At 49.4% G+C, this 26,098-nt stretch overlaps 1 protein-coding gene across 1 annotated transcript in view; it reads left to right on the forward strand.

The window, feature by feature from the left end:
- Nucleotides 1–26,098, forward strand: part of LOC144160954 (protein HID1) — a 74,371-nt gene that overhangs the window by 24,810 nt on the left and 23,463 nt on the right. The window contains exons 8-13 of the mRNA XM_077692028.1: nt 1,543–1,747; nt 2,986–3,222; nt 6,087–6,177; nt 8,792–8,943; nt 20,559–20,637; nt 24,823–24,884. Of these exons, the coding sequence (XP_077548154.1) occupies nt 1,543–1,747; nt 2,986–3,222; nt 6,087–6,177; nt 8,792–8,943; nt 20,559–20,637; nt 24,823–24,884 (826 nt within the window). The remainder of the gene's footprint in view (nt 1–1,542; nt 1,748–2,985; nt 3,223–6,086; nt 6,178–8,791; nt 8,944–20,558; nt 20,638–24,822; nt 24,885–26,098) is intronic.

Below are 26,098 nucleotides of genomic sequence, written 5' to 3' on the forward strand. Positions count from 1 at the left end.
TAACATCAAACTAGGTTGCAAAAACAAAATGCAGCTTGTAAATTATTACAGAGAGTTACTCTGAAGGAGGTAAACAATGCTGCTAATTCTTAGAATGACAGCTTCTGATCAATTTCGATTTTCGCGCCGCTTCCGTTCGCGTCACTTCCGTCCGCCATGACACCTTTATTGCGCTGATTTACGACAGCACGCAAGAGACGTGGCCAAATAAATGGGTCTCCCACTCTTGGGACTCATTTCTACAAAAACAGTTGTAGCCGGTTTGATAAAGGCCGGACTAATCCGGTCCGTGAGTGGTGACGATGTCGGCGAAGAAGACATCAGCAAGTCAAAGGAAGACAGTGATGCGCCGGCAGAACTCCCACTTGAAGTTGCTGAATTACTTGTTAGCGAGTCGGAGGAAGAAGACTTTGATGGTTTTGACTAAACGCCATCTGTAAGTACATGCCATCTGTGTGTATCAATCAACCATTTTTGAGAAGTTAGTTCTGTCTAGACTTTAGACGGTATATGCACGTGGCTAGCCCACCTTACCGGGGGATGCGTTCATAGGCGGCGGCCACCGCGACCATGTACTTTCGCGACAGTGTCTAACGATCTGGTTCGCTATGAGTTTACCTACTTGACAAGTGCGTCTTAGATACTGGTGCGTCTTATACACCGGTGCGACCTATATACGTTTTTTTTTTTTTTTTTGAAAAACTGTCATTTTGAGGGGTGTGCGACCTATACAAAGGTGCGACTTATAGACAGGAAAATACGGTAATCAGTTCCTCTGGGTTTGGCAAGGGGTGATTGTGAACCTTTGCCCGTGCTTAGTAGCATGCTCAGATGAAGGGGGAATTATATCTCGAAGACTTGTATCACGGTGCCCATTAATTAACTGTGAGAAGCCTCTCTGGTGTGTGACATGGAGCACAAATATGTAGAGGAGGCAAAACGGCCTGTTCGGCTGGATGATTTCGCAGCGAGAAGCAACACAGACTACAAAGCTTCGTAGCTCTGACGGCGATGGAGAGGGTTGCGGCACCTGCTGGGCGAAGTCATAGTGGCCACGATTCATTTCGGGGCTGTGCAGCAAAATGGCCATTGCGGCAACCACGCAGTTTCTCAACAGATGCCGCTTCATTCCAACAGATGTTTCGTTTTGAACTGCGTGTTTGTTACAATGTTAGCTTATGTGCAGCGCCCCCACACGGTGCTGATAGTTTTGTGTTCAGCCGTGCAAGCCTAGCACAGCGGCGAGTGGCCGGTTTGTGAAAATAAGTACAGTTCGTTCTGGGCAAACGGCTCGGCATGTTCTCATGTCTCTCGTGGGCCTGATGGCCTACTCCTGTTTGCGGTAGTCACTTCCTACCGCTCGACCATCCGTACTTCTGCACATCTAACAGTGTTCAAGAAGGCCTTCACTCAACCGTCCCCAAATGCTAACTCGTAATCCATCCAAGCGGTCAATCGTACCCCTCATTAGAAGTTTAAAGGCTAGGTCGACGTGTGCCAGGCGTGTATGCGTGACGGCCGCGTGGTGGCCGCCCTGGGCAGGCACGCCCTGCCGCTGTTCACCTCCCTGCTGAACGTGGTGTGTGGGTACGACCCCGTGGGCTACGGCCTCCCTTTCAACCACCTGCTGTTTGCCGACCACCGGGAGCCCCTGGTTGAGGTGGCCCTGCAGCTGCTGGTGGTCACCCTGGACCACGACTTCCGGCCACCGCACGCCCACCACTCCACGGGGGCCGGCAGCGCAGCGGTGAGTGCTCCCTTTAAGCTGGCCAGGGACAAGTGCGGCTCGTTCAAAAGTCCACCCACCGCGGTGGCTGCTGCAGTGGCCGTGGCTTTGTGCAGCTGAGCCCAAGGACGCGGGTTTGAACCCAGCAACAGTGGGAGAAAAACACGCGGCCATGTGGCGAGATTTCGGCGCACGTTAAAGATCCCGTGCACGTGGTCAAGATTAGTCTGCGGGGGCCCTGCACTAGGGCTGCGGCACAGTGCACCCCACAGTGAGCCATCAATCAACGATCGTAGTAACTAGGGCTGTGCGAATGCCAAATAGTAAATTTCTAATCAAATATCGAATATTAATTTTTTTTTTTTACAGGCCTCGATTTTTTATAGATTTTTGTGCAAATGCAGAAGCTACTTCGCATGTTTGGGAGGCATGACATTCTTTTTCAACCCGGTGAATGCACTTTCCGACTGCATGGGCGGTACTGCAGGAATCGGGAGTGGGCACGATACGCATTTGAAAAAAAAAAAAATAAAAAAATAAACGACTTGCAGTGGAGTTGGTGTACTGCAATCATAGGCAACGACTATTCAGAGCCTCGTAACCCACAAGCGAGCACTTTGCAGGCATGGACCACGATAAGGCACTTCTCCGGAAGCACACAAGCAGCGAGAAGCGTGAATTATACGCAGGGGAAGGAAAGCTTGCACCACAGTCGCCGTGGGCAAGCCTGTGGTCCTAAAAACAAGTAAACGCGCAGTAACCATACCCCAACTGCATTGAAAACAGCCAGAACCGCTTTTCATTTGAAATTAACGGAAGCGCTGTCAAAACGGCGGCAGTCTTTACGGGAAGCTGCACTGACACGTAAACATCCAGTCGCACGATACAAAATGGCGGCCAGAGTCGACGGCGACGGCTTGAAAAAAAGACCTTATTGGTGCAATCGCAGATTACTCCGTGCAGCAGGATAAAATTTACGGCCTCTGCAAGGCGCGCTCGCCGAAAGCGGGATTAGGATGAAACTTGCCCAGCTGATGGTGTAGCAGCAGCGCGTTAGCATGCACAGACATTTCTCGCGTTCGCAAAACCAGGGAACGTTCGGAAACTCCACTCGACTATTCAAAAAATCGAATAGGGAACATTCAATTTGGGAATCGAATTATTCGCTGAGGTACTACTCGATTCGTATTCGAGTATTCACACGCCCCTCATAGCAACGCCTGCCCGTGCCCCTGCTTGCGGCAACAACACTGGCGCAGGAGGGTGCCAGCGTGGGGGCCGGGGAGGAGGAGGAGGAGGAGGGCTGGTGCGAGAACCTGTTCATCAACTACCTGTCGCGCATCCACCGAGAGGAGGACTTCTCCTTCGTGCTGCGGGGCTTCACCCGCCTGCTGAACAACCCGCTGGTGCGCACCTACCTGCCCCACTCGGCCAAGCGCGTCGCCTGCCACCAGGAGCTGCTGGTCTTCTTCTGGAAGCTCTGCGACTACAACAAGGTCCCGCACTGGGCCCGCCCCTTTTCGCTCTTTCCTTCGGCCAAGTGCGGGGGAGGGGGGGGGGGGGGTTCATACCAACATACAATACTGGAGGGAAATGCAGCACCAGTGCCTAGGCGCTCGCCAACAAGCTGAAAAGTTATCTGTGGCTGCAAAAAAAAAGAACAATACAGTCTATGCTCGTTACAGCGGATCCGGCAAGAACGGACTTTCAGTTACAACAGACCATTTCTGTTGGTTTGTTTGGTTCCCATGCATTTTAAATGGAGTCCACTCCGCTCATAACGGGCCCGGCTAGAGCAGACTATCGGCTACAACAGACTAAATTTTAGGCGAAAATTGTTTCAACTGAATGTTTATAGCGGTCTTCCGCGCGGGCTGGCACCCGATATGCCTTTTTTTTTGTTTAGTGTGGCAAGAAAACTGTTACGTCATGCAACATTGTTGGCGGCGGGGTCATTGGTGCAGCCAAGCCAAGCCAGTGCCACTGGTTTCTTTTTGTGTGTGTGCGCGACCAGCGGCATGAGCGGCAAGATAGCTGATTTCACTGTGAGATAAATTAAGTATACTTAACGCTGTCGAACATGTAGAAAAACAGGCCGACATTGCCAGAAGTACAGGCCTGCCTAAACAGACGGTCCGCGTGAGCGTCAAGAACAAGGCCGCTGCCGATAAACGCGACCGCGGTGAGGTTGAACAGCACTATCAAATACGCAAAGTGGTCCACGCAGAGTCGAGTCTGCCCTCGTCACAGTTTTTTTTATGTAATAAAGAACTCGGGCTCAGTGAAGCTCGGTCTTTATAATTCCCACGCATGTATCGTTCCCATTCCGTTAAGCAATGCCTCAAGTAGGGGGGTTGGTTCCCATTCATTGTGTGCTATCTGCCAGTGGCCGTGCGCAATCCAACTGGACTAACTTTCGATTTCACAGCTGTCCTTCATCAGATGATTTCGTATCAGCTGTTTCAATGACCAGACTCAAATCATAAAAACTGTGGCACCTGCTTGGGGGAACGTCGGGCAGCGATCCGATTTGCTTGACGAACGGTTTCAGAGAATTCTGCCTCGTCGTGAAGGATTTAAAGGAGCCTAGCTAATTCTGGTGGCCATGACTGATTTTTGTAGCTGGTTGATAATTGCTTCCAGTTATACTCTTGCTTTATTTGCTCAGCTTATCATGCGTATTTACACCCTTGACCGCATGCACTAGGCCTTTTCTAGGTGCCAGTCGGATACTGCATACTTCGGCTACAGCGGACGTTTTGTGCCGAATTAATGAGGGTCCGTTGCAACGGGCGTAGACTGTATTACTGTAATGACTATTTAAAGTTGTTTTTGTTAATGTAAAAGTGGTGCTTCGAGGCATTTATTTGTCGGGGATTTTTAGGACCATCACGGAAGATGAGCAAGGAAAAAAATGTCACACCTTTTGTTGATTGTGGCTTCAAGAGCGAGAGAAAGCCACGTGGTAAGCCAAGTCAAGTAGGCGAGAAACACTGGTAGCCACTATGGCAGGCCCACGACAGCACCTGATTGCACTGGCAAACTTCCCTCTAGTGTATACTACAATGAAACTCTATGGAGGACGTGGGGTCTTGGATCAAGACCTTTGTAGGTGAGCTCAGGGCTTGAAGAGCAAAAACCAATGAAAGAACCGGTTTTGTCTTTCTTTTCTGCTTCGATGCAGATAGAATGACGATCTTAGTCTTATTGCAATTCTTCTTGTCTTGCGCGCTGTCCACTGGCACCACCTTCAGTTCGTTTTTACAAAAGCTGTTGCAAAAATATCGTTACGGTGCAAAGGGTTTATTACGGCCGTGAGTAGGAATAAGAGCGTTGAAGGAGGCGGCCACCGATGCTGCGGTCAGTACGAGTGCGGTTCGTCGTCCACTTCCTCTTCTGCTCCACTCCTTGACGCATACCCCGCTTGTGGATTGGTCGCGACTAGTTTAAATATTGCAAACAAACTCTAAAATGTCTGTTCTACTCAAAAACAATCTGCATATCTTTTGATCATAACGCAAATTCCCCTAGTTGTCATCATCACAACGCTAATTGTATTTTTTTATTCTTTTTCTCTAAGTGCATAAGCAGTCGCTTGTGTTTGGGAGCAGCTTTGGTTGCTTTGCTTGTGGAGACACGTATGTCACCAAAATCCATGTTTAGAAAACTGCATTGGAACAGCTGTGTTCTGAATGAATGTATAAGCAAGAAACTGTAAAGATTTGAGCGTTTCTTAAGCAAGGAACTGGTAGTGAAGGCATTTAGATGTACCCGATTAGTGAAATTTCAGCTGCTGCTCAAATCAAATTGTTTTACATAATGGCAAAAAGAGTTCTCTATTGAATTGAATAAGGGATAGCAGAATTTCGACTCCATATTTGCATAAACTTGCTCAGAAACAGAGAGTTAACTAAGAATGTGTTAGCATAATGCGCAATTGTTCACGTTTCTCCCCCAACCCTTAGTAGTTTCACTAGGTAGTTGCCCTGCCTTTACAGGCACACGGGCTGAATCGCCCTTACAAAGAAACAGGAAAAAAGCATGGCCTGCAGTGCACCATTTTCTTGATAGCGTAAGCCTGTTAACTTGTACTGATTCCTCTGCGGTCATTTATTCGTGAACTATTTTCTACCCCGCAGTTAAGCGTTGATGCGGGTCTATGTCTTATGGGGGATCTGCGTTACATTAGGAGCCAGACACGAAGCCTGCAAACAGAGCTGTGTCTGTTGCTATTTGAACCGGAGGCCAGCGTTGTGGTTGGAACACACTCGCCCCCGTACTATTATCAGCCTAGACATAGGCGGCACCCAAGACCTGACCCGCCGGTGACTGCTTGCGACTGCTCTGTGGCCCTGTGCAGAAGTTCCTGTTCTACGTTCTGAAGAGCTCCGAGGTGCTGGAGATTCTGGTGCCCACACTGTACCACCTGAACGACGCCCGTGCCGACCAATGTGAGTAGCCAACCGCCTCCACCCGGGATTTTTCGTTTTTGTATCTATTTATTTGTTTGTTTGGATAAGTGCCTACAAACAGCATGATGCCTAATTCAGTGTGGTGTGCACAAGAAACACGGGAAAGGAGAGGAAAGGAAGATGTGTACAATAAAGAAAGAAAAGCATAAGAAGTGAAAATAATAACATCAGTGGAACAAACATCGCATGACTGACTCACACGATTCTACAACATCATATACGGAGTGGTACGCCGATAATTGGAACAGTTCAAAAATTTCTTCCTGAGCGAACACCACCGCGCTCGAACTTCACACGAAGGTCGCATTTTGTAGTCTATTTTGTTTGGCACTGGTAACAACGATGGTACTTACCTGTTTATCCTGAAAATAAATAAAAGAATTTTCGCCTATGGGAAAATAGCGGCCGATTCGGACGTGCGAGCCAGTGCGAGCTGATCTTGGAACGACGGCGCCACCTAGTGTATGCAAAGCGAAACCGACGATGGGATTCACGGTAGGAAGGAGACGGTCAGAAAATCTGTTTCATCCCCAGTTTATGATAACAGCTGATACCAATCACAAAAAAATATCCCCACAGTTCATCATTGCCTATAAACGCTGGATTAGTTTCCTGACCTGCTTTCACATTTTCTGCTACCTCATTTGGCTTCTTCCTGCCGGTGAAGGAGCGCGAATCCCCATCGTTGGTTTCGCTTGTTGGCCTCGTGACACTTTACGGCGCCTTGGCGCATTTCAAGAACTGAACTTACGCTGCAAGGGTGTTCTTCCAAACTTATCGGCCCGAAAAGTAAGCCTACTTAGTGTAGCTCGTGACCTACCTTAAGCGCGCCTTTCCACAACCAACATCGTGTACTATGACAATAGCTTGGCTGAGGTGCCACATTTTGTGGGTCGTTTGTGAGAAATTGACGAAGCAGTAAAGAATGAAGCACTTTCTGCGTGTAAAAATGATCCGTGCCCACCCCTGCCGCCCAGACGCGGCTGTGTTTACACCCGCACATTGGCCCGGCCGGCGTGCAATGCGGCCAGCGTCGGCACCATGCCTAGAACGACGCCGGCAGGGGTGGCTACGGTTTGTCGCTGCTTTCCAGAATGCGATCAATCGGGCAAACAAAGTTACACGTACGAGAAAGGGGATGATACTGTGGTGGAAATTTACGCAAAGGATAGGCATGCGCGGCCGTGGTGCAAGCGACGATCAAATATCGGCTGCGACGGTGAGCCTGAAGTTCTCTACGCAGACTGGCCACCGATGGAGCTTGCTGATCCGAGCGCTTCAAAGCTGGGGCCACGGGGATGTCTTTCCCTATCGGTGCAAGGGTCAAGTCCCGTATGCTGATTGCCTCGTTGCGTGCTACCCTCGTTCGCAGGAGCCTAGCGTGCTCCAAAAAGGGCGCCTTTCATAAGGTCACCAGGGTTCGTACAGGTCTCTGAATGCGTTGAAAAGCCTTGAAATTGAGCATTCAGTTTTCAAGGGCCTTCAAAGCCTGGAATTTTTCCTTCCTCCTTGAAAACCCTCGAATTGTTTGGGCAATGAAGAAGAGGCCCCAATATGTGGCGTGCTTTTTATGGCTTATCATTGTGGCCCTGCACACTCCCCGTCGAAAACAGGCTTTTACATTTTCAAGCCAGCTTGGGAGCACTGGCAGGGTGCTTTATGCAAGGGCTCTTGTGGAACGAAATCCCCGCACCGGACGAGGGGGAAATTAGCATAGGTCCCCTTCCCATGTTAGATGCTGCTTTCTGCATTGCCGCATCCTGCTATTGATTTCGCATATCTCTTGTACCCCACCATAGCTATGCCCCACTACGTTTCGAAAACGAACAGGGCTGACCTGCCAGAATGACATGAAAGGGAGCACAGATAAGCAAGACTCGTAGTGTAATGTGAGAACACGGTGTATCTACCTCCTAAGCTTTGGTGGAACATTGTATTTTTACATGTGTGATGGTGGGAAAAGTCAGAGAGCTGACCCCCCCCCCCCCCACACACACACACACTTGTTGATGAACAGACATTAAGGGGATGACAATGGCAGGAGGTATTAAGTTATGTTCCTCGCTATCCAAGACTGTGTATTAAGAGCATTTGCAGAGCTCGAAAAAGTTCAAGATGGCATGTTTTTTGTAAAGCCCTCTGATTATTACTGCAGGTGGCTCTGAATCTGACCGCTTCCAAAGGGTGCAGTTGTTCCGCAGAGACTTTTCTCTAGGTCATTTTTTGTAATGTAAAGAAACAAATGAACAGTAGTAGAACAGTTTGGTACATGTTCTCCCCTGTACCCTTGAAAATACCTTGGCAGGGCCTTGAAAGTCCTTGAATATCCTTGAATTCTTGTAGTATTTGAATCCTGTATAAACCCTGGGGTGCCTCAAGGAAGTTTTCTGAAACGCGCGGTGGCCTTTTTTCATTCCGGTCCTTTTCGGGCACTTGTGAAGGGTGCCCTTAAGGCATAAGATAAGTTTGCTTTCGGAATACGGGGCTAACGGGACAAGTGCACCGCATTGAAATGGCCGGTTTGCGGGCAAGCTTGTGCCGTTGCGGCCACCCCAGTGAGAAAGGATGCCTGCACGATTGATCGCATGCGCAGCGCGGGTGGGCCTGGTGCACATCGGGGTGTTCATCCTGCTGCTGCTGAGCGGCGAGCGCAACTTCGGGGTGCGCCTCAACAAGCCCTACACGGCCTCCGTGCCCATGGACATCCCCATCTTCACGGGCACCCACGCCGACCTGCTCATCATCGTGAGTCTCTGCTCTCTCTCCCTCTCTGTCTGTGCTGAGCGGGCAGTGGATGGTGTGGCGTCGCGTGAACTCGCCGGGTCGCGTGGCAGCCGCGTCCAGCCACGTTCGTCCCTCCAATGAGACCCCGTGGGAGTAGCTGTCGCCGAAGCCTACGCGGAGGGCAGAAGGCACTGCACACTGCAGCCAGCCTGTGCTCAGTTCCGTTTGCCGTGTATGTGCAGGGGGCCACACATGCTGTGTTCAACGTGCACTTCTTTTTCACTCAAGGTAGCCTTGCAACTTGTGTGTGTCTTGTGTGTGTGTGGGTTGCAATCAGGCTCGGAAACGGAAATCGGCTTGAAACAGCTGCAGCGCAATCCTGGTCGCACGACAACCCACTTCTTACGACGGAACACCGCGGTCCCGGCAAACTCCCCGTAGAAACGCCGCGTTAAAAACCCCGAGGATATGATGCTCCGGTGCATGCGGCCCGCTACGTGCAACGGACCCTGGCAAGGATAAACTGGCGATTTGCACATCTTTCACACCGCTTTGCTGCCTCGTCTTCACCTTTCTCTATTTTCAACCTTCGTTTGATGCTGCTTTGACGTGTGAAGGCCCGCAGGCGGGCGCGATCACTTGCTGAGCAGACGCAAGCAAGTGGGCAGGAGTTAACCAATGCGGCAACTGTGAGAAGCCAAAGTCAAGACAAGTGGCCGGTGGGACCGCGAATCCTAAGCCACCATTGAGCCGATTGAAAAACAGACACGACGCTCTTGTCGCCCGCTTGATTGAAGTTTCTTTCACGACGCTCTCTTGCCCCCTTTCTCTGGTCTCTGCTGTGTTGTCGCTTCACTGCTTTCTTTGCCACCTTCTTTGCATCGCTGCGTCGTACTATCGTTCGTTTCGCTTGCCCTTGGAAGTTTCACACTCGCCCGTTACCCTCTCAATTTGCTCAACCGTGTTTGCCCTATCTCACGCGTGCAAGGCGCAGGGCTGGCAGGCTATAAATAGCATTGGACAGCATGGTGCATGGCTGGCGGGCTAGCGCAGACGCCATGGAGGGGAGGGGGGAACCAAATGAGCGTTTTATTTATAGAAAATTTACGTTTCAGTTAGGGGTTTGCAAATTACGCGAGAATGCGGTTGATATAGTACTTTGAATAAGTCCTTAGCCCACCTGTCGCGTGAGGCCATCTATTAGGGCGGCATTTACCCATACCCCACTTGTACGACACCCCGGTTGTACAACACTCTCGCGCAGTCCCTTGAAAGTCGTGTAATTGGGGTTCCACTGCAGAAACATCAGCATTGACACTGGCCCCTCCCGAAATCAATTTCAATTTAATGCAGAACCATTGGTCAAGATCGCATGACTAAATTCTGGCGTGGCCATTCCTCGTTAAGCACACCTTAGCCACCTGTTGCTGCTGATTTTAGCACCTCGTGTTTGTGGTTGTGGCTGCAGAGAGTACCACTTCCACAAAAAGGTAATTTTGCTTGCCTTTAGTGAGTCCAACCGACCAGCATCCCCCACACACAACGTCCCAGCGCAAATTGTGCAAACAAAGCAGAGCCACATTTTTATGCAAGGCTTCACCGACCCCGATCACAGACATTTCCGACAACTCAATCACTCCCTGGCGGAATTTGTAAAGAAGCGACGAGTGAACCAAGAACTTGTCACATCTGAACTTATGAAGGTCAGGGCACTTGAGATGCCAAATGCTTTCGTTTCCAACTGCAGTTTTAAAGGGGCCCTAAACAAGGTTCCAAAGGTTGAGATTTTACGTGCGCAATCATTGGAGTACTATCCAAAGAACATCCTGCTGCAAAAATGATTTAAAAGCATCGAGTATTAGCCGCGCTATCGTTCATTAAAAAGGGCCCGCAACAAGGCCTGGCGTATTCCCTCTTTAACCGCTCCTCCAAAGCACTGTGGAAGCGGAGACGCCACCGACCAGGCGCAAGACCTGATCGGTGACACCTAGAGAAACAGGGTTGCGTCGAGAAGCGCGCAGCCATTGGCTCCGCTCGGCGGTACGTCACGCTTGTAGCAGATGACGGCCAAGCTCCGCCAGCTCCGCCTACTACCGCTCAGCGGGGTGGGTCGGTGGCCGGCCCGCATCGAATAGCTCCTCACACCGGCCGTGCTCGCGTCGGCGGAAACGAGCGCAAACGAGCGTTTGAAGGCAAGATAGGGGGCCTCCTAACTCAACATGCTCGCTAACGACAATAATTGAAGATTGCCACTGACGACTATAGCGGCTTGCTAGCGTTAGCGTTTCGCGGTGAACTCGTCCCACCGAGGTCGGTGAAAAGGCTTAGCATCGCCACAGTTATCCAGACGCTGCTTTGCGAGGCCGCGACGACGACGACCCCCCGCGCAATCTTTCACTGCACTATCACCCCCTTTCGCGTATTTGCAAACTGATTTTCAGCAATAGTCCCGCACTGGCGGGCGGTGACAAGTTTTAGCTGCTGTGGTGTATGCGTTATCGTGCGTACACCGCACAGTGGGCTGCTTGCCGACCGAGCAGGCAGATGCTTGCCGCGGTCGCGCGTGTAGCGGCCGTTTGTGCCCGCAGAGATTTTCCGCGTTTTTCAGCGTTATTAATACCTTGTAAACGACTACAAACTCAGCTACGCTCGTGTAACGGATGGCGACGATAAACATTCGTCCGTGCCACCCGTGCAGGACGAATACGCCGTGCCGCCGGTGCAGGAGCGCTGCGCGCAACCGCGTTTCTCCCAGAGCCGGGAACGCTGAGTGGCTACAGCCCTTAAGGGGCCCACCAATAGCGCAGCCATACTGTTGAGAGCTTCGTGCGTCACACGGGTGCGTCAGAACCGCTCTGTTGCACGTCACAGCGCGCAAGTGTGGCGGCAAGGAAGCGGTAGGTGAGCAAGGAAGAAAGAAAGCATCTTTGTTGCGTGTTTGTGCAGCCCCTGCTTTACGCAGAGATGTAATATTTGGTATACATTGTCGTGAAGGGGTACTCTAGCGATTGCGCGATTGAAATGGCGACCTTCAGAAACCTATTTAGGGCCCCTTTAAGGGCTGCAGGTGCTGCATAAGTAAGTTTATGAGACACAAGAAATTTTAGCAACCACAGTTGCTTGGGTCAAATAAAATTTCTCCTGCCACACACCTGGGTCAAGCTTTTCACATCTTGCTGGTAGACGCGGCGTCAAATTATTCCTTCAAACTCTCCTAAGTACATTTCCTGTGCGTTACAATCATGCAAATATGGTAGATCTATGGACGTAATGATGACACACTCAAGAGTCATTTACAACCGCTGTGCATGGTTTATAAAAGACCGTGGTATTGCATTTTCACTTGCACTGCCATCTCATTTGGAAGCTGTGTTGCCATTAGAATCAGGATAGCGTAAGTGCACAAATCTGTGTTCAGTGCTGAACTTGGGAGAGTGCTCATAAGTGAGGCAGCCAGTGTGAAATTCACTGAACACTTTACGCTGGAGCTAAGATAACCAAGGTAAATACTCCTCTGTGGAATGTTGTGTAATTTTTTATGCTATGTTCATCATCATCATCACCACCAGCCTATCTATGCCCACTGGAGGGAAAAGGCCTCTCCCATTATTCTCCAATTACCCCGGTCCTATGCCAACTGCGACCAATTTGTCCCCGCAAACTTCTTGATCTCATCTGCCCATCTAACGTTCTGCCGCCCCCTGCCACGCTTGCCTTCTCTGGGGATCCACTCTGTTACGCTTAATGACCAGCGGTTACCTTGCCTTCGCATATTACATGCCCTGCCCACGTCCATTTCTTCTTCTTAATCTCTACTAATATGTCCGTAACACGCGTTTGTTCCCTGACCCACTCCGCTCTCTTCCTGTCCCTTAATGTTACACCTATCATTTTCCGCTCCATTGCCCGCTGAGTCGTTCTCAATTTAGGTTGAACCCTCTTAGTGAGCCTCCAAGTTTCTGCCCCGTAGGTGAGTACCGGTAAGATGCAGCTGTCATACACTTTCTTCTTAAGCGACAATGGTAGTCTGCTCTTCATTATCTGGGAATGTCTGCCGTGTGCACTCCACCCCATTCTGATCCTTCTAATTATCTCTGCCTCATGGTTGGGATCTGGGGTCACCACTTGGCCTAAGTAGATATATTGGTTTACGAATTCCACTGCCTTGCCCCCTATCCCAAACTGCTGTGCTGTCCCTAAGTTATTGATCATGACTTTAGTTTTCTGCATATTACTTTTACGGCCCACGGTTCTACTCTGTTCGTCCAGTGCGGAAAGCATGCTTTGCAATTCGTCCCCCGAGTTACTTGGCAAGGCAACGTCATCAGCAAATCTGAGGTTACTGAGGTATTCTCCATTAACCCTTACTCCCACCTGTTCCCAATCCAACGTTCTGAATACTTCTTGTAAGCATGCTGTGAATAACATTGGAGAGATTGCGTCTCCTTGTCTGAGACCCTTCCTTATTGGTATTTTACTGCTCTCCCTATGGAGGATGATGGTAGCTGTATACCCACTGTAGATATCCTCTAGTATTCTTACATAATGCTCATCTACCCCCTGGTTCCGTAGTGCCTGAATGACTGTTAAGGTTTCGACCGAGTCGAATGCTTTCTCATAGTCTATGAAGGCTATATATAGGATCTTCAGTATACTCCGCGCACTTCTCTATCACCTGACTGATCGTACAAATGCGGTCCATTGTTGAACAGCCTTTACGGAACCCTGCTTTAGGTTGACTGAAATCTAAATTGGCAGAAATTCTGTTAGCGATTACCTTGGTAAGTACTTTGTAGACGACTGACAGCAAGCTGATTGGCATGTAATTTTTTAAATCCTTCATGTCCCACTTCTTATGGATTAGGATGATGTTTCTTCCATGATTCTAGTACAGTCGAATCCCGCTACAACGAAATTGACGGGACGTGCGAAAAATTTCGTTGAAGCGAAAATTCGTTGAGGCGAAATCTGCCCCAACACACCACGGAAAGGCCAGAAAAATAGCCCCGTACGTTTCCGCAACATTGGCAGCATAATACAATGTTTAGAAAAAGGAGTGACGCGCCATAACTCATGTTTATTCGGATAACAAACATACCAATGGTTATCTGTTTTTTCACTGCACCCAAAGAACGAGGGGGGTGAAGATATGCAGGCGCAAAACGTATCGCTGTACAACAAGGCGTGTCCACCGAGCTGATTACTTGCAGATAGCTGCTAGGCCGTCGGAAGCCCCCTCTCGCTTGAGGCAGGAGCAGTGCCGTTATCTTATCCTCCGACAGGGCACGGCAGCTACTGACCTTGGCAGGCAAGGCGCGCGCGCTTGCATTTAACATGACCGCGCGCTCGCGACTAAGATAGGATGACTAGGCTTCAAGACCAAACACGCATACATGACTTTTGCTTTTGGCTATGAAGAATGGTTGAAGGAAAACGGCAAGGACAGCTGCTCACAACGCATACATGACGGCACCGCGCCAGCAGCGGAGCACATTCATGCAATTTCAACTGGATACGGATTGGCTGTAGCTCTGGGGCTCCGCCTTGGCGAAGCGGGCCTGCGCCTCGTGTAAAGACGGCCAGCCACATCGTTATCACCATCAAGCAATGGCGTGCGCCTGAGTTATTTTTTGTTTTGTTTTGGGTGGCGGTGTGGTCGCAACGCGCATGTTTTCGGTGAAACTAAGCGTCCTGAATGTATAAAAAGTTACAGATAGCTGGCGCTATGCTTATTTTATTGTAAAATAATTGTTCAAACCCAGCCCAAATCATCGAAAATTTCGTTGAAGCGAAAGCAAGCCTGACAAATGGTTCGTTGTGGCGAGGACTTTGTTGCATTGACTTCTATGGCTAGCTGACGGTGAATTGGAAATATTTCGTTGAAGCGGAAATTTCGTTGAAGCGGCGTTCGTTGTAGCGGGGTTCGACTGTATGCTTGTGGTCATTAGGCCTTTGCGTTTTGCTACAGGTTTGCCAGTTTTACTAGTACAATTTGCCCACCATCTTTCAAGAGGTCTGTGTTATCTGATCCTCACCAGGTGCTTTTTCCCCTTGCATTTCTTGCGAAGCCCTCCTTACTTCCTCTGTCTATTTGCTATTGTGCTTGCTGCAAAGGTGCTTTTTTATGGAAACTGCTGTTAAAGGGACCCTGCAACACTCTTTGAGCAGTGCAAATAAACTGGCCCGACATTTAGGTAAATTACACTACCAGGAATACCTGAGCCAAATATGTATTACACGTGGACGTGAAGCAATGAGCGTGCAAATTGCTGTGAAAAGACGTGGAATAACCACCCGCGCTCTCTTCAGTTCTCCTCATTATGCACCCCTGGCATGGCCTAAACGACGTCATTAGCCCATGGCTGTCCTATTGGCTGTTGCTGGTCAACTTAGCGGCTTATTTCTCGCATTTCCTGCGAAGGTATGCCGTTGTCGGCGCTGTGTACGAACCTCTTCTATGCCTGAACCTTACGCACAGTTTTGGCGCTTCTTTTGTATTTTGAGTGCTCAGGGAGTTTGAGTGACGGACTCAATACTCCCCTTTCAACCAGACCACTCGACAACAAACGTTTATTGCTTCAAAAACGCCCTAAGCACGTGCCTGCGAGCAGGCAGCCATGCCTGCCTTTTTTTGAAAATACATTCCAAGTATTCAACAGTAAGTGCTGCAGGGCCCCTTTAATGCCTTATATAGACACACACAAATTGCCACACGCACGTGATCGCTGCTCCCCTAACTTTGCAAAATAAAAGCAGCCAAAACGTCACTGGATTGTTACTCGAGTCTGAGGCACAACAGTGATTTTGAGGCTGGGACCACTATCTATGGGGGGCACTGTGAATACACCGAAACTTCGGAACTGTACCGTTAGTTTAGTTATGGCTCTTAAATGGGAGTCCATGGACCCCAGGGAGTTTGCGAGGGGATTTCATGGGTACGAAGCCCTTCCCGAAGCTCATCTTTTCTGCGTTTTGCGAAACCTTGCTTGGTATGCAAAAAGGTGGCTTTGCTGCATTGCTTGTACGTAGCACGTGTTGTAAAATGGGCTTCTTGCACAACACGCCAGCTATGCGGGAAAGCCAGACCCACAAAATGCTACGCGTAGATTTGGTGACTTTTAGCTGCAAAATCAACTGCTTGAGAGTGTGACACGCAGCAGCGTAGAATTCAAGCACAAAAGGTGGGCATTGAATAAGTATGTGGGCAACTTTAGCTGAAAGGGCAAAATGTTTGACATCACGACACAAATCGTCATTGTTTATCATTGGTTCCCCATCACTTTTGCCAGCCCAAAAGAAGTCATCCACCGTACTCATGGTTGAGAAACCGCTACAATGGTTTAAAGAGGGCTTGCATTAAGCTAACATGTGGGATGGCTTCCACCACTTGCTGTTAAGGGGGCACATGGGTCTTTTGCACCAAATAAAAAATAAAAATAAATAAATAAATAAAAAAATTGCCCAAAAAAGCATTTTTTTAGGCATCACTTTTTTCTTGATTTGCACAGTTTTTTCGCCGAAAATTCCTTACGTGAAACAGTACCAGGTACTTGTAAAAGCCGCAGAGGGCCGATTTCAACAAAGAAATAACAATTTTCCCATAATTCCCCACTTCTTCGCCGCGAGTGGTGTCGCAGTGATAGGAAATTCTCGAGAGGTACATGCCAGCATGTAGTGCAGCTATGAAGATCACTTCTTTTGCACTGTGAAGCTGAATGTTTAAACCATGAGATATGGGAATCAGATTTTATCATTTCATGTTTCAGTAGTTTTCTAATTAGCATTATTTTTAATCGGTTAGCACGAGTAGTGCAAACCCAGAAGTTAGAATTGATGTAAACATGTAAGTGATTGCAAAACAAAAAAACTGCTTGCCACATTTCATTCTCCACAACTTCTAGTATCTATTCACGTCTTGCTGGTAATCTTTTTTTGAATAGGTTTTTTCCTGTCGTTTGCCAGAACAGTCAAGGAAAATTTTCAATTAACTCGGAATCTTGTTACTCATAACACAGCAAGCAGAGGAGTACGCTAGCCAGCTGGGAACGCAGGACTGGAACCAGTTATGTGACTGTCTACAGGGGACACTCAGTACCCAAAGAACGTGGAATATCCTGAAGTCACTCATCCCAAACACTGGATCCAAAAACACGGCTGCCCGACTAATGGAGCGCCTCATCAACAATTCCCCGGGTACTGAAGAGGATGTCCTTGAGGCGGCAAAAAAGAAACTCATTGGTGAGCAAGACCAAAATATACCTGTTTCCCACCCTGATTACGGAGGGGTACCGAACCTCGACACTGACGCCCCATTTACCAACGCCGAGCTGGATGGGGTGCTTGCCAAGCTCACAAGGAACACTGCGCCAGGAGCGAACAAGATTATCAACAGAATACTCCACAGCATCCCAGAAAAAAATCAAGGAGGATCTTCTTAACAGAGTAAACGAGGTACGGGAGAGTGGAAGCATGCCGGCGCCGTGGAAGCATCCCAACGTGACCGTGATTCCGAAGCCCAACAAGCCTATCAGAATGGAATGGCTAACCTCAGGCCAATTTCATTGACCTCATGCATAGGGAAGCTCATGGAGCACATGGTTCTGGATAGCCTAACCCTTCACATGGAGCACAGCAACAAAATGAGGATCCCCGACTCCGCGTACGCTTTCCGGCCACACTTATTGACGCAAGATATTCTGCTACATATCAAACAAGAGCTCCCGGACAACATCAGCTCGTCACAAAAGAGCGCCTTCCTGGCGCTTGACGTTAAACGTGCGTTCGATAAAGTATCACATGAGGCCATACTCAAGAACTTACAAGACTCGCAATGTGGGGTGAGGGCCTCGGATGGTGACAGTGGTCCTCAGGAAGCTCCGGAGTAACAAAGTCCAGGTCCCAGCAAGAAGGACCCCACAGGGCTCAGTGATCTTTTCAATGTCGTGATGGCCAAACTACCCGACAAGCTAAATACAATCCCTGGCCTTAGACATGCGATCTACGCAGATGACCTCACGTTCTGGACAACCAGAGGGTCCACAGGTAACCAACAGGATTCCCTGCGGGAAGCCGTAGATCGCACCGAGGTATACCTCAAGTAGTGCAGACTTGCCGTTGCCTCAGGAAAGGCGGAACTTCTGATACTCTGAAAAAGGACAGGAGGCAGACCCCCGCCAGAAGCACCGGATGCTGAAGTGAAGCTTCCTGGCATCGCTATCCCAAGGGTCGACACACTGCGAGTATTAGGCCTCACTCTCCAAAAGGATGGAACTGGAGCTGCTACACTCCACAAACTCCAAAACGCCATCACCCAGGTAACCCATCTGGTCAAGAGGGTTGCGCGCAAAAAGCGCGGACTCAAAGAAGAAGATACAATCCGCTTAATACAGGCATTAATTACCAGCAGAATTACCTATGGTACCCCATATTTAGGGCAAAACCAGACATATACATCGTGAGGACACCGGGGCACAAGCTTCTGGAGGGTAATATGGTGGCTGATGCCACTGCCTGAGGTCATTCCCACCGGGCAACCACCATCACAGAAGCTCAGGCCATATTGGAAGATTACAGATTGGGCAGACGGAAATATCCACCTCCTCATCCGCAACTCACCAAAGAAGAAGCAACGCAGTCAAGAAGACTCCAGACTGACTCCTTCCCGCGTGCCTCACAGTTGCACATGATCCATCCCAGTCTGTACAGTTCTGACTGCCAATGCTGCGGCACCCCCAACACTCTCTACCACATGGTGTGGGAGTGCAAGGGTGTGAAGGAACTCCCGGAGGTCCTGGCGCCATTGACAGAGCAGTGGGAGGCCCTGCTGCCCAGCGAGGTCGTGGGTGATGAGCACGACCTGGTGATCCGGGCCAGATGAGCAGCCGAGGGCCTTGGCATCCTGGACGAGGGACGCCGCCTACCCTGGAGGATCAGTGAAGACCATCCAGCTCTCAAGTTTCTTTTTATAGCGATCAGTAAACCTTTATTCCTCCTCCTCCTCATATATGTTTGAAATCAGGTAAAAAAACTGAACAAGCCCATGAAGTTTCGCCAAAATTGGTTGGAAAGCAAAAGAAAAAGTGTGGTACGGACACACGTTGAGTTGAGTTGCTGCAGCAGGCTACTGCTGTTATTTTCTTTTTTAGTAACTGAGGGCTTCCCCTATTGTACTGTTTCTGCCTTGTGGGGTGAATCACAGGTCCTTGAGAACCTTGAAAACCCTTGAAATTGAAAACTCACTTTTCAAGGCCCTTGAAAGCCTGGAATTTTTTCCTTCTCCTCGAATACCCTTGATTTCTTGTGGTAACAAAGAGGAGACCCGATTACGTGACCAGGTTTCGTAACTTATATCAGTGGGGCCCCGCACACTCCCCATTCAAACATGCTTTTTACAACTTAAAGCCTGCTTGGGGGTGCAGTAGTGCTGCTTTATAAACCTTTTACAATTTAAAGTGAGCTTGGGAGCACAGGCGTGCTGCTTTACACAATGGCTCGTATGGAACGAAACCCCTTCATCGGACAAGGCAGAAATGAGCATATGTCCCCTTCCAATTTTCCATACTGCTTTCTGCATTGGCTAACCGTGGTATTAATTTTGCATATCTTCCCGTTGCTCTGCCCCACCACAGCTATGCCCCACTACGTTTCGAAGGCGAATGTTGCTGACACTCCAAGGTGAAATAAGAATGAGCGCAGATAAGCAAAACTCTGAATGTGAGAACACAGTGCATCTAGCTGCTAAGCTTTGCTGGAATATTTTATATTTTGACGGGTGTGATGGTGGGCAGAGCCAGTAGAGTCGTCCATTCCCCCCTCAATGAACACAGACCTTTTTTGGGAGATGGTAGTGGCAGGTGTTATTATGTTCCTCGTTAACCGAGACTGTGTACGAAGATCATTTGCAGAGCTTGAAAAAATCAAGATTGCATGGCTTTTGCAAAGCTCCCTCAATATTAACGTGGGTGGGAGTAAACTTTTCCACTTCGAAAAGGTGGAGCTGTTCTGAACAGATTTTTCTTGGGGTCATTTTTTGAGGTGTAAAGAAGCAAACGTTTAACGTGTGAAAACAGTAGCAAAACGTTAGCACACTTGCTCCTCTGCACCCTTGAAAATGCCTTGGCAGGCCTTGAAAGTCATCGAGTATCCTTGAATTCTTGTCCCTGAATCCTGTGCGAACCTTGGGTGATTTCTTGCCAGCAAAACGCCACTTCCAATGCAATCGCTAGACGCCCACCGTCATAGCTGCTGTGTGGTTGCACCGAAACTGGGAGTGTGTGGAAGAGCTTGTGAACGCACTCATTTTGAAGTTTAGTGGGCTGAACTACATGCCTCTCTTACTTGTCATTTTGGAGGGCTCAGAACTGCTGCAGAAGAGCTCTGTGTTTTATTCGTTCGTAGCTTTTCTGCATTGCGAGCGAAGCTTTGGCCTGCACAGGGAGTGCTCGAAACTGCTTCGGAGAGGCAAATAACGGAGACCGCATGATGGTGGGGTAGGTACACGGAGGGACACACTTGCGTTGAAATCACTGAACAGGCAGTGGTGCAAAATCCGGGGGTTGACCGAGGTAGCCAGTGCATGGTGTGCCGCATTGCTGAACGGGGGAAGTGTGAGAGGTGGTGGCCACTGGTCCGTGCAGGTGTTCCACAAGATAATCACCACCGGCCACCAGCGGCTGCAGCCCCTCTTTGACTGCCTGCTCACCATCATCGTCAACGGTGAGCGCTTTGCCCCTTTATGCATGCTATGCGGGATCCAGTGTGTGTTGCTATGAGAGATGTGAAATCGTAACTGCGTTGCTTTTGCATAAAGCGACGCTTTACGAGAAAAATGCATGCTCCGTGGGTGAGAGCCTGAAACGTCAAAATTTGAACAAAATATTTCCAGAAAGGAAGAAACCAGATAAACTGAGAACTGAGGGAGGGGGTGTTGTTGAAAAACAGCACTGAGGAGAGAGCTCTGAAGACACGAGACAACCTGCTAAGAATGCACAGTTGGCAGTCAGCCTACCCTCCATGGGTTTTCTTTTTGTTTGTTTGTTTAATGCGCAGCACTTTGGTGGCCGCTACTATGGTTTGGTCGTGGCGGTGGTCGTGGTGAAAGTGACGGCATTGTAACCGAGCACGCAGACGGAAAGTAAGAGGCGGAAGTGTGATGGGGAGGGCAGTATGCTGAAGCCACGCAAAACGCTCGACATAGCATGTAACAAAGGTGTGAGGAGGAGGACGGCATGCACTGCTGTGGCATCATCTCTCTCACTGCCTCCCCCTCACACTTTTGCCAGATGCTGCTCCTCCATTTCTAGGCTTGTCTGGACCACACGACATTTGTACAGGAGATTCAAGCCAGACTTGCAAGAACATGCTCGGCGGCAGCAACGCGCTGCAGAGGAGCACGTGCGTTTGGTGATCACACGATCACTTCCTGAGACACAGCAGATATGCACCGTAACTTAGAAGACTGTAGTTCGTGCTACTCACAAGTTTTGCATTAGGGAGCATTGCAATCGTCGGTGCATTTCTTTTTCCCCCCAGATTGATTCCGATATTTATTCAAACAATGAACTTTTTATTGTTTGGACTCGGTGCAGACTGCAGGTGATAGAACTAGGTACCAGACGAGGTACCAGTGGAGGAAATTTTGGAGAGGGGAGTACAGCCCATGAGGAAACTGACGTGTAGGTTTATATGGGGCACAGATTTGTGTATTTTGTAATGATCAGTGCTGCTGCAGTTTCTAAATGCTCTTAAAGGAGCCATGAAGAGAAAACACGTTTGGTTCATTAAAAATATTGACTCGTTAGAATCATACTGACACCAGTTTTATTGTAAACTTCGCTCAAATAAGCTATATCGTCAGGAAAAAAGGGAATGGCCATGCGACCCACTTGCTCATTTCCCACAACAGAACCTATGATGTCATACCAGCCAGCTCTGCGATTGGCGGGAGGCTGGCAAAAGCAAACGCAAATTAGGCAGAGCTTATAAGCTTGCCGAATGGGCTATTTGCACTTCGATTTAGGGCACATTCTTCTTAAAGCAGTAAGAATGGTGGGACAAACAGTGGAAGTTACGAAAGCACACATAAACTGTGGGGATCCTTGTGCCCCCACGCCTTGTCCGCACACGTGCTGGGGCGAGCTGGGAGCCGCCATTTTGGGTAGCCGGCGCGTCACGTAGGTCGTGCTCTCCACGACCCCGCGCGACGCGCCGAAACCGGCTCGCCGCAAACGTGTGCGGGGGGCGAGGGGGAGGGACGACCGGTTCGTCGCCTTCTCCCTCGCCGCCCTCTTCTCGATCGCCGGAGGAGACCTCCTCTCCTCCACCCAAGCTGACGAGCGGCCCGCGAGAGCGTGCCGCGGGGACTCTGCCGAGAGATTCTGCCCTGATCGGTCGCCTCGGGATGCCTCCCCTGCTCCCGCGGCCGTGATGACGGATATCGAGGTCTGAGCCCAGCGGCTTGAGCGAGCGACAGGAGCCACTGTCTCCCCGCGAGCGATAGTCGTGTTGTCTGGTGTATGCACTGTATCTGCCAGGCAATAAAGCCTTACTTTGGATTGCCGGAGCCTGTCTACCGCATGTGAGTACCCGAACCCGTGCGTGAGTCTTCGGATTCCGCAGGGCTAGTGTACGGCGCGTAGCGTTCTCTAGCAAAGCTAGCCGGGGTCCTCTGCTATCCCGTACGTTAGCCCACAAAACATAGACGTACCGATGTGTAGTGTTGTTGGTACTGCACGCACTATGCTTGGTTTAGCTCAGACAACACTGGCCGATTGATGCAAGCAACGGTATCTTACGTGACTACATTTGTCACTATATTTCATGAAACGATTATTTTCTACGTGCACTAAAACAAGCCAGGTTCACATACGGTCAAAAACGAACCAGAGGCAGAAAACGGCTTGCCACAGTATGGTGGCACCATCTAGGTCCACTAACGGTAAACAAGGCTTCCCAATCGGCTGCAGAGCGGTGGATTCCTGTGGTGTCATTGCAGACCACGAAAACACACGATTTAGTGGGAAGAGCAAAATTTTAACTTGAATTGATTAATTTTTCAGTGAATAAAACACCGTTTGCATCCAGACAAGCACTGGGGACACTGTAAAACACGAAATCATTCGAATACAATCAAACCCCGCGATAATGAAATCTCACGAGTACGAAATTCCCGTGGCAACAAAATATTTTCAGATCCCCAGCAAACGTCCATAGATGTCCATAGACGCCCATGTATTTCATATCCCACGGCAGTGAAATGTTTCTGGAAAGCAATTCCACGTTAACAAAATTCGCTGCAAGTCCAACCGGCATTTTACCTACCAATTTGAGGCTAAAAGTAACCAAAAAGTGCTTAAAATTCCTTTTTTTCGGACTCAAAGTGCATAAAAATTTGCCAAAGCATGCTTGCATGGCTGCCGCCATATTTGTTTACTAAAGGCCATGCAGCAGGTGGTTGTGGAGGCAACTTTGCAGCAACACCACCAGGGGGCGACACATGGTGACTCATGGTACGGCCGTGCGGCTTTGGCTTGGGCTACGCTAGCTCGCTACCGCTGAGCAGCATGCGTGCATTTGTTGTGTGTGCGGTGATAGACGTGTTTTCTCTCAGTAAGATGCCTCCGCCAGCCTAAAAGTGGAAGTTTTTAGCGCTACAAGCGAAGGCCCAAATCAGTGGCCCAAGTGGAGGAAGGTAGGATAGCGACGAGGAGTTTATAAGTGCCGGAACCTAGCTCCACCATTTTGAAAATCAAGGCTGCCAGTTTTTAATGGCACACGTGCGCAAAACAAACCATTGACGACTGTGGCCCTTCTGGACGTCAACAGAGCGGTGCTCACTTAGTTCTGTGAAAAGCATTGCAGCGAGGTGCACTCTCTGTAAAAGTTTATCAACAGAAGCTGGGCTTAGCTTGCGAGCTCGGACATGCGCAGTGCTGAGGGCCAAGGAGAAAGACGTGCAGAGAAGGCGAACCTGCGGGTTGCTTTGGATGCGTTTGACACGATCCGGTCGTTCTGGTTGCTGCAAGGGAAGGTTCGCGAAGTAATTATAACCGACTTTCGGAAATAAATTTTGGCTTGCGTCCGATTTTTCTGTCGTTTATGCTTCATTCTCGCAGCAACGAAGTTCCCGCAAAAGCGAATTTTTTAAGTGCGAATGCACTTTATAAGCGACCCTGAATTCCGTTGACCGCCGTCCGTCCACATAGCAACAGCTGCGGGTGCGCGCGCTCCTCGTCTTCCTTGGCAACGGGGGGAGATGGGCGCGCGCTGCCTGGCCGCTGACATGGCACATACCCACGTGGGGGATTGGCCAGGAATCTCCTCGTCTTCCTTGGCAACGCGGGGAGATGGGTGCGCGCTGCCTGGCCGCTGACATGGCACATACCCACGTGGGGGATTGGCCAGGAATCGGGCATGAGAAGGGCTAATGCACCCGCTTAAAGGAGTACTGACACGAAATTTCAAAGCTGAGATCCGCTCTAGCAATCAAGTACAACAACAACACAAATAGGTGTCTGTGAATAAATGCATCTTTCTTTCTTTGCAGTTGTGTGTGTGTGTGTGATCTCTCTATCGCGAACATTACCGAACCGCGCAAATTAAACTCCTGCATTCGCACTTTCACATTCTTCCCCTCGGGGAAATGCGGGGAAATTTTTGCTTCCCCCGCCGGTTTCGTTATTGATGGGTTCGACTGTAAAAAACAAACTTGTATTTTGTCTCCGTGGCCCCTTAAGCTCGGGTGAATCAGCACCCATTAGTGCAAGAAGTGTGAATTTGAGCCTGCATGATGTGCTTTCCCGTTGTTGTACTCCGTAATTGCTGCGTTGTGCGTTCGAACCTGACATGTGCGCGTCGTGCCCATGCACGGCTCTGTCACAAGTCAGACGTTGTGGCGTGCAGTGTCGCCATACCTGAAGACCCTGTCCATGGTTGCCAGCACCAAGCTGCTTCACCTGCTCGAGGTGAGTGCGTGCCTTGATTGTTGTGTGGGGGTGGTGGGAAGTGGCATCTCCGTGCAAGCTCAAAGGGTTGAAGTAAAGTAAACAAAGGATGAAGGGATCAAAGGAGCGTGTTAGTCACATTAATTTCTTTTATTAAAAATGGCGCTCCATTATGTTGTGCAATGATTATGCGCAAACAGTCTTTGCAGCAGACAGCATTCTTCCTACTTGTGCACATGCCTCGAGAGCAGACCGGGAGGGCAGTGAATTCTCTGCCGACCACCAGTGAAGAGGTAGTGGTCCGTTGATGACAGCTTGCAGCAGAGCGGTATAAAAGAAGGAACATCAGCACAATTCAACTACAATGCAATTGTTATAAAACATGACTAAGCAAAATACAGTGGAGCCCCAATGATATGACTTTCGCGGGACCGTGGGAAAACATCGCATCACCACTGTGTTGTAATAACAAGGCGGGCGGCGCGTTAATGTCACTGTCTGGCAAGGAGGGAATGCAGCTTGCGGAGCAGCACAACAGATGGCGCGTCGAGCGCGTTGCCATAGTTTACATGTTCTTCTATGGACGCGAGGCACAAAAACCGTGATATCAAATATATTGTAATATTGTAAAAGTTGCCATATTTCTTTCCGTAAAATAAATGAATGGAAGTGCTGCACATTTCACCAGCAGCATACTACCCTAGTTACAGGCCGTACCGCACTTGGAGAGAAGGAATCCCAGAGCAGACGACATCTGCCGACGTCGCCTTCTCGCCACAAGTGATTCACTCTCACCGCTCTCACCGATCAATGGCTTCTCAGATTTGCGCGCACTTTTCATGTTGCACAGGCAGGGCGGCGAAGTTACAACAGTCTCAATATGAATTAATGGCACAGAGGATAAGAACCATCATTCACTGGAACTCGTCATACCTAGCTTTGTCATACCACAAGTTTTTTTTTTTAATTGTTCTAAAAAGAAATCAAAGCCTCTAACGACAACGATGTTTGAAACGCGAAGATTTCTTTCGCCGCAAACCGGCTCCAATGAAAGTGCAGTCGCGTGAGGGATTCGTTGGCGTCGTCTTCCCATGACGGCAGACGGCTATGCAGGGACTGACCTTGAACTGGCGAGCCTTTCCCTTTGGCGCCTCGCGACAGAGGGCACATCGGTTTCGTGCTCGGCGCCGTGACTTTATCACGCCGCCGGAGCAAGCCCTGTTGTGCCTCCTCAA

The sequence above is a fragment of the Haemaphysalis longicornis genome, unplaced genomic scaffold, assembly GCF_048455015.1.
Source record: "Haemaphysalis longicornis isolate Haplotype H1 unplaced genomic scaffold, Haemaphysalis longicornis Haplotype H1 scaffold_11, whole genome shotgun sequence".
Taxonomy (NCBI): Eukaryota; Metazoa; Arthropoda; class Arachnida; order Ixodida; family Ixodidae; genus Haemaphysalis; species Haemaphysalis longicornis.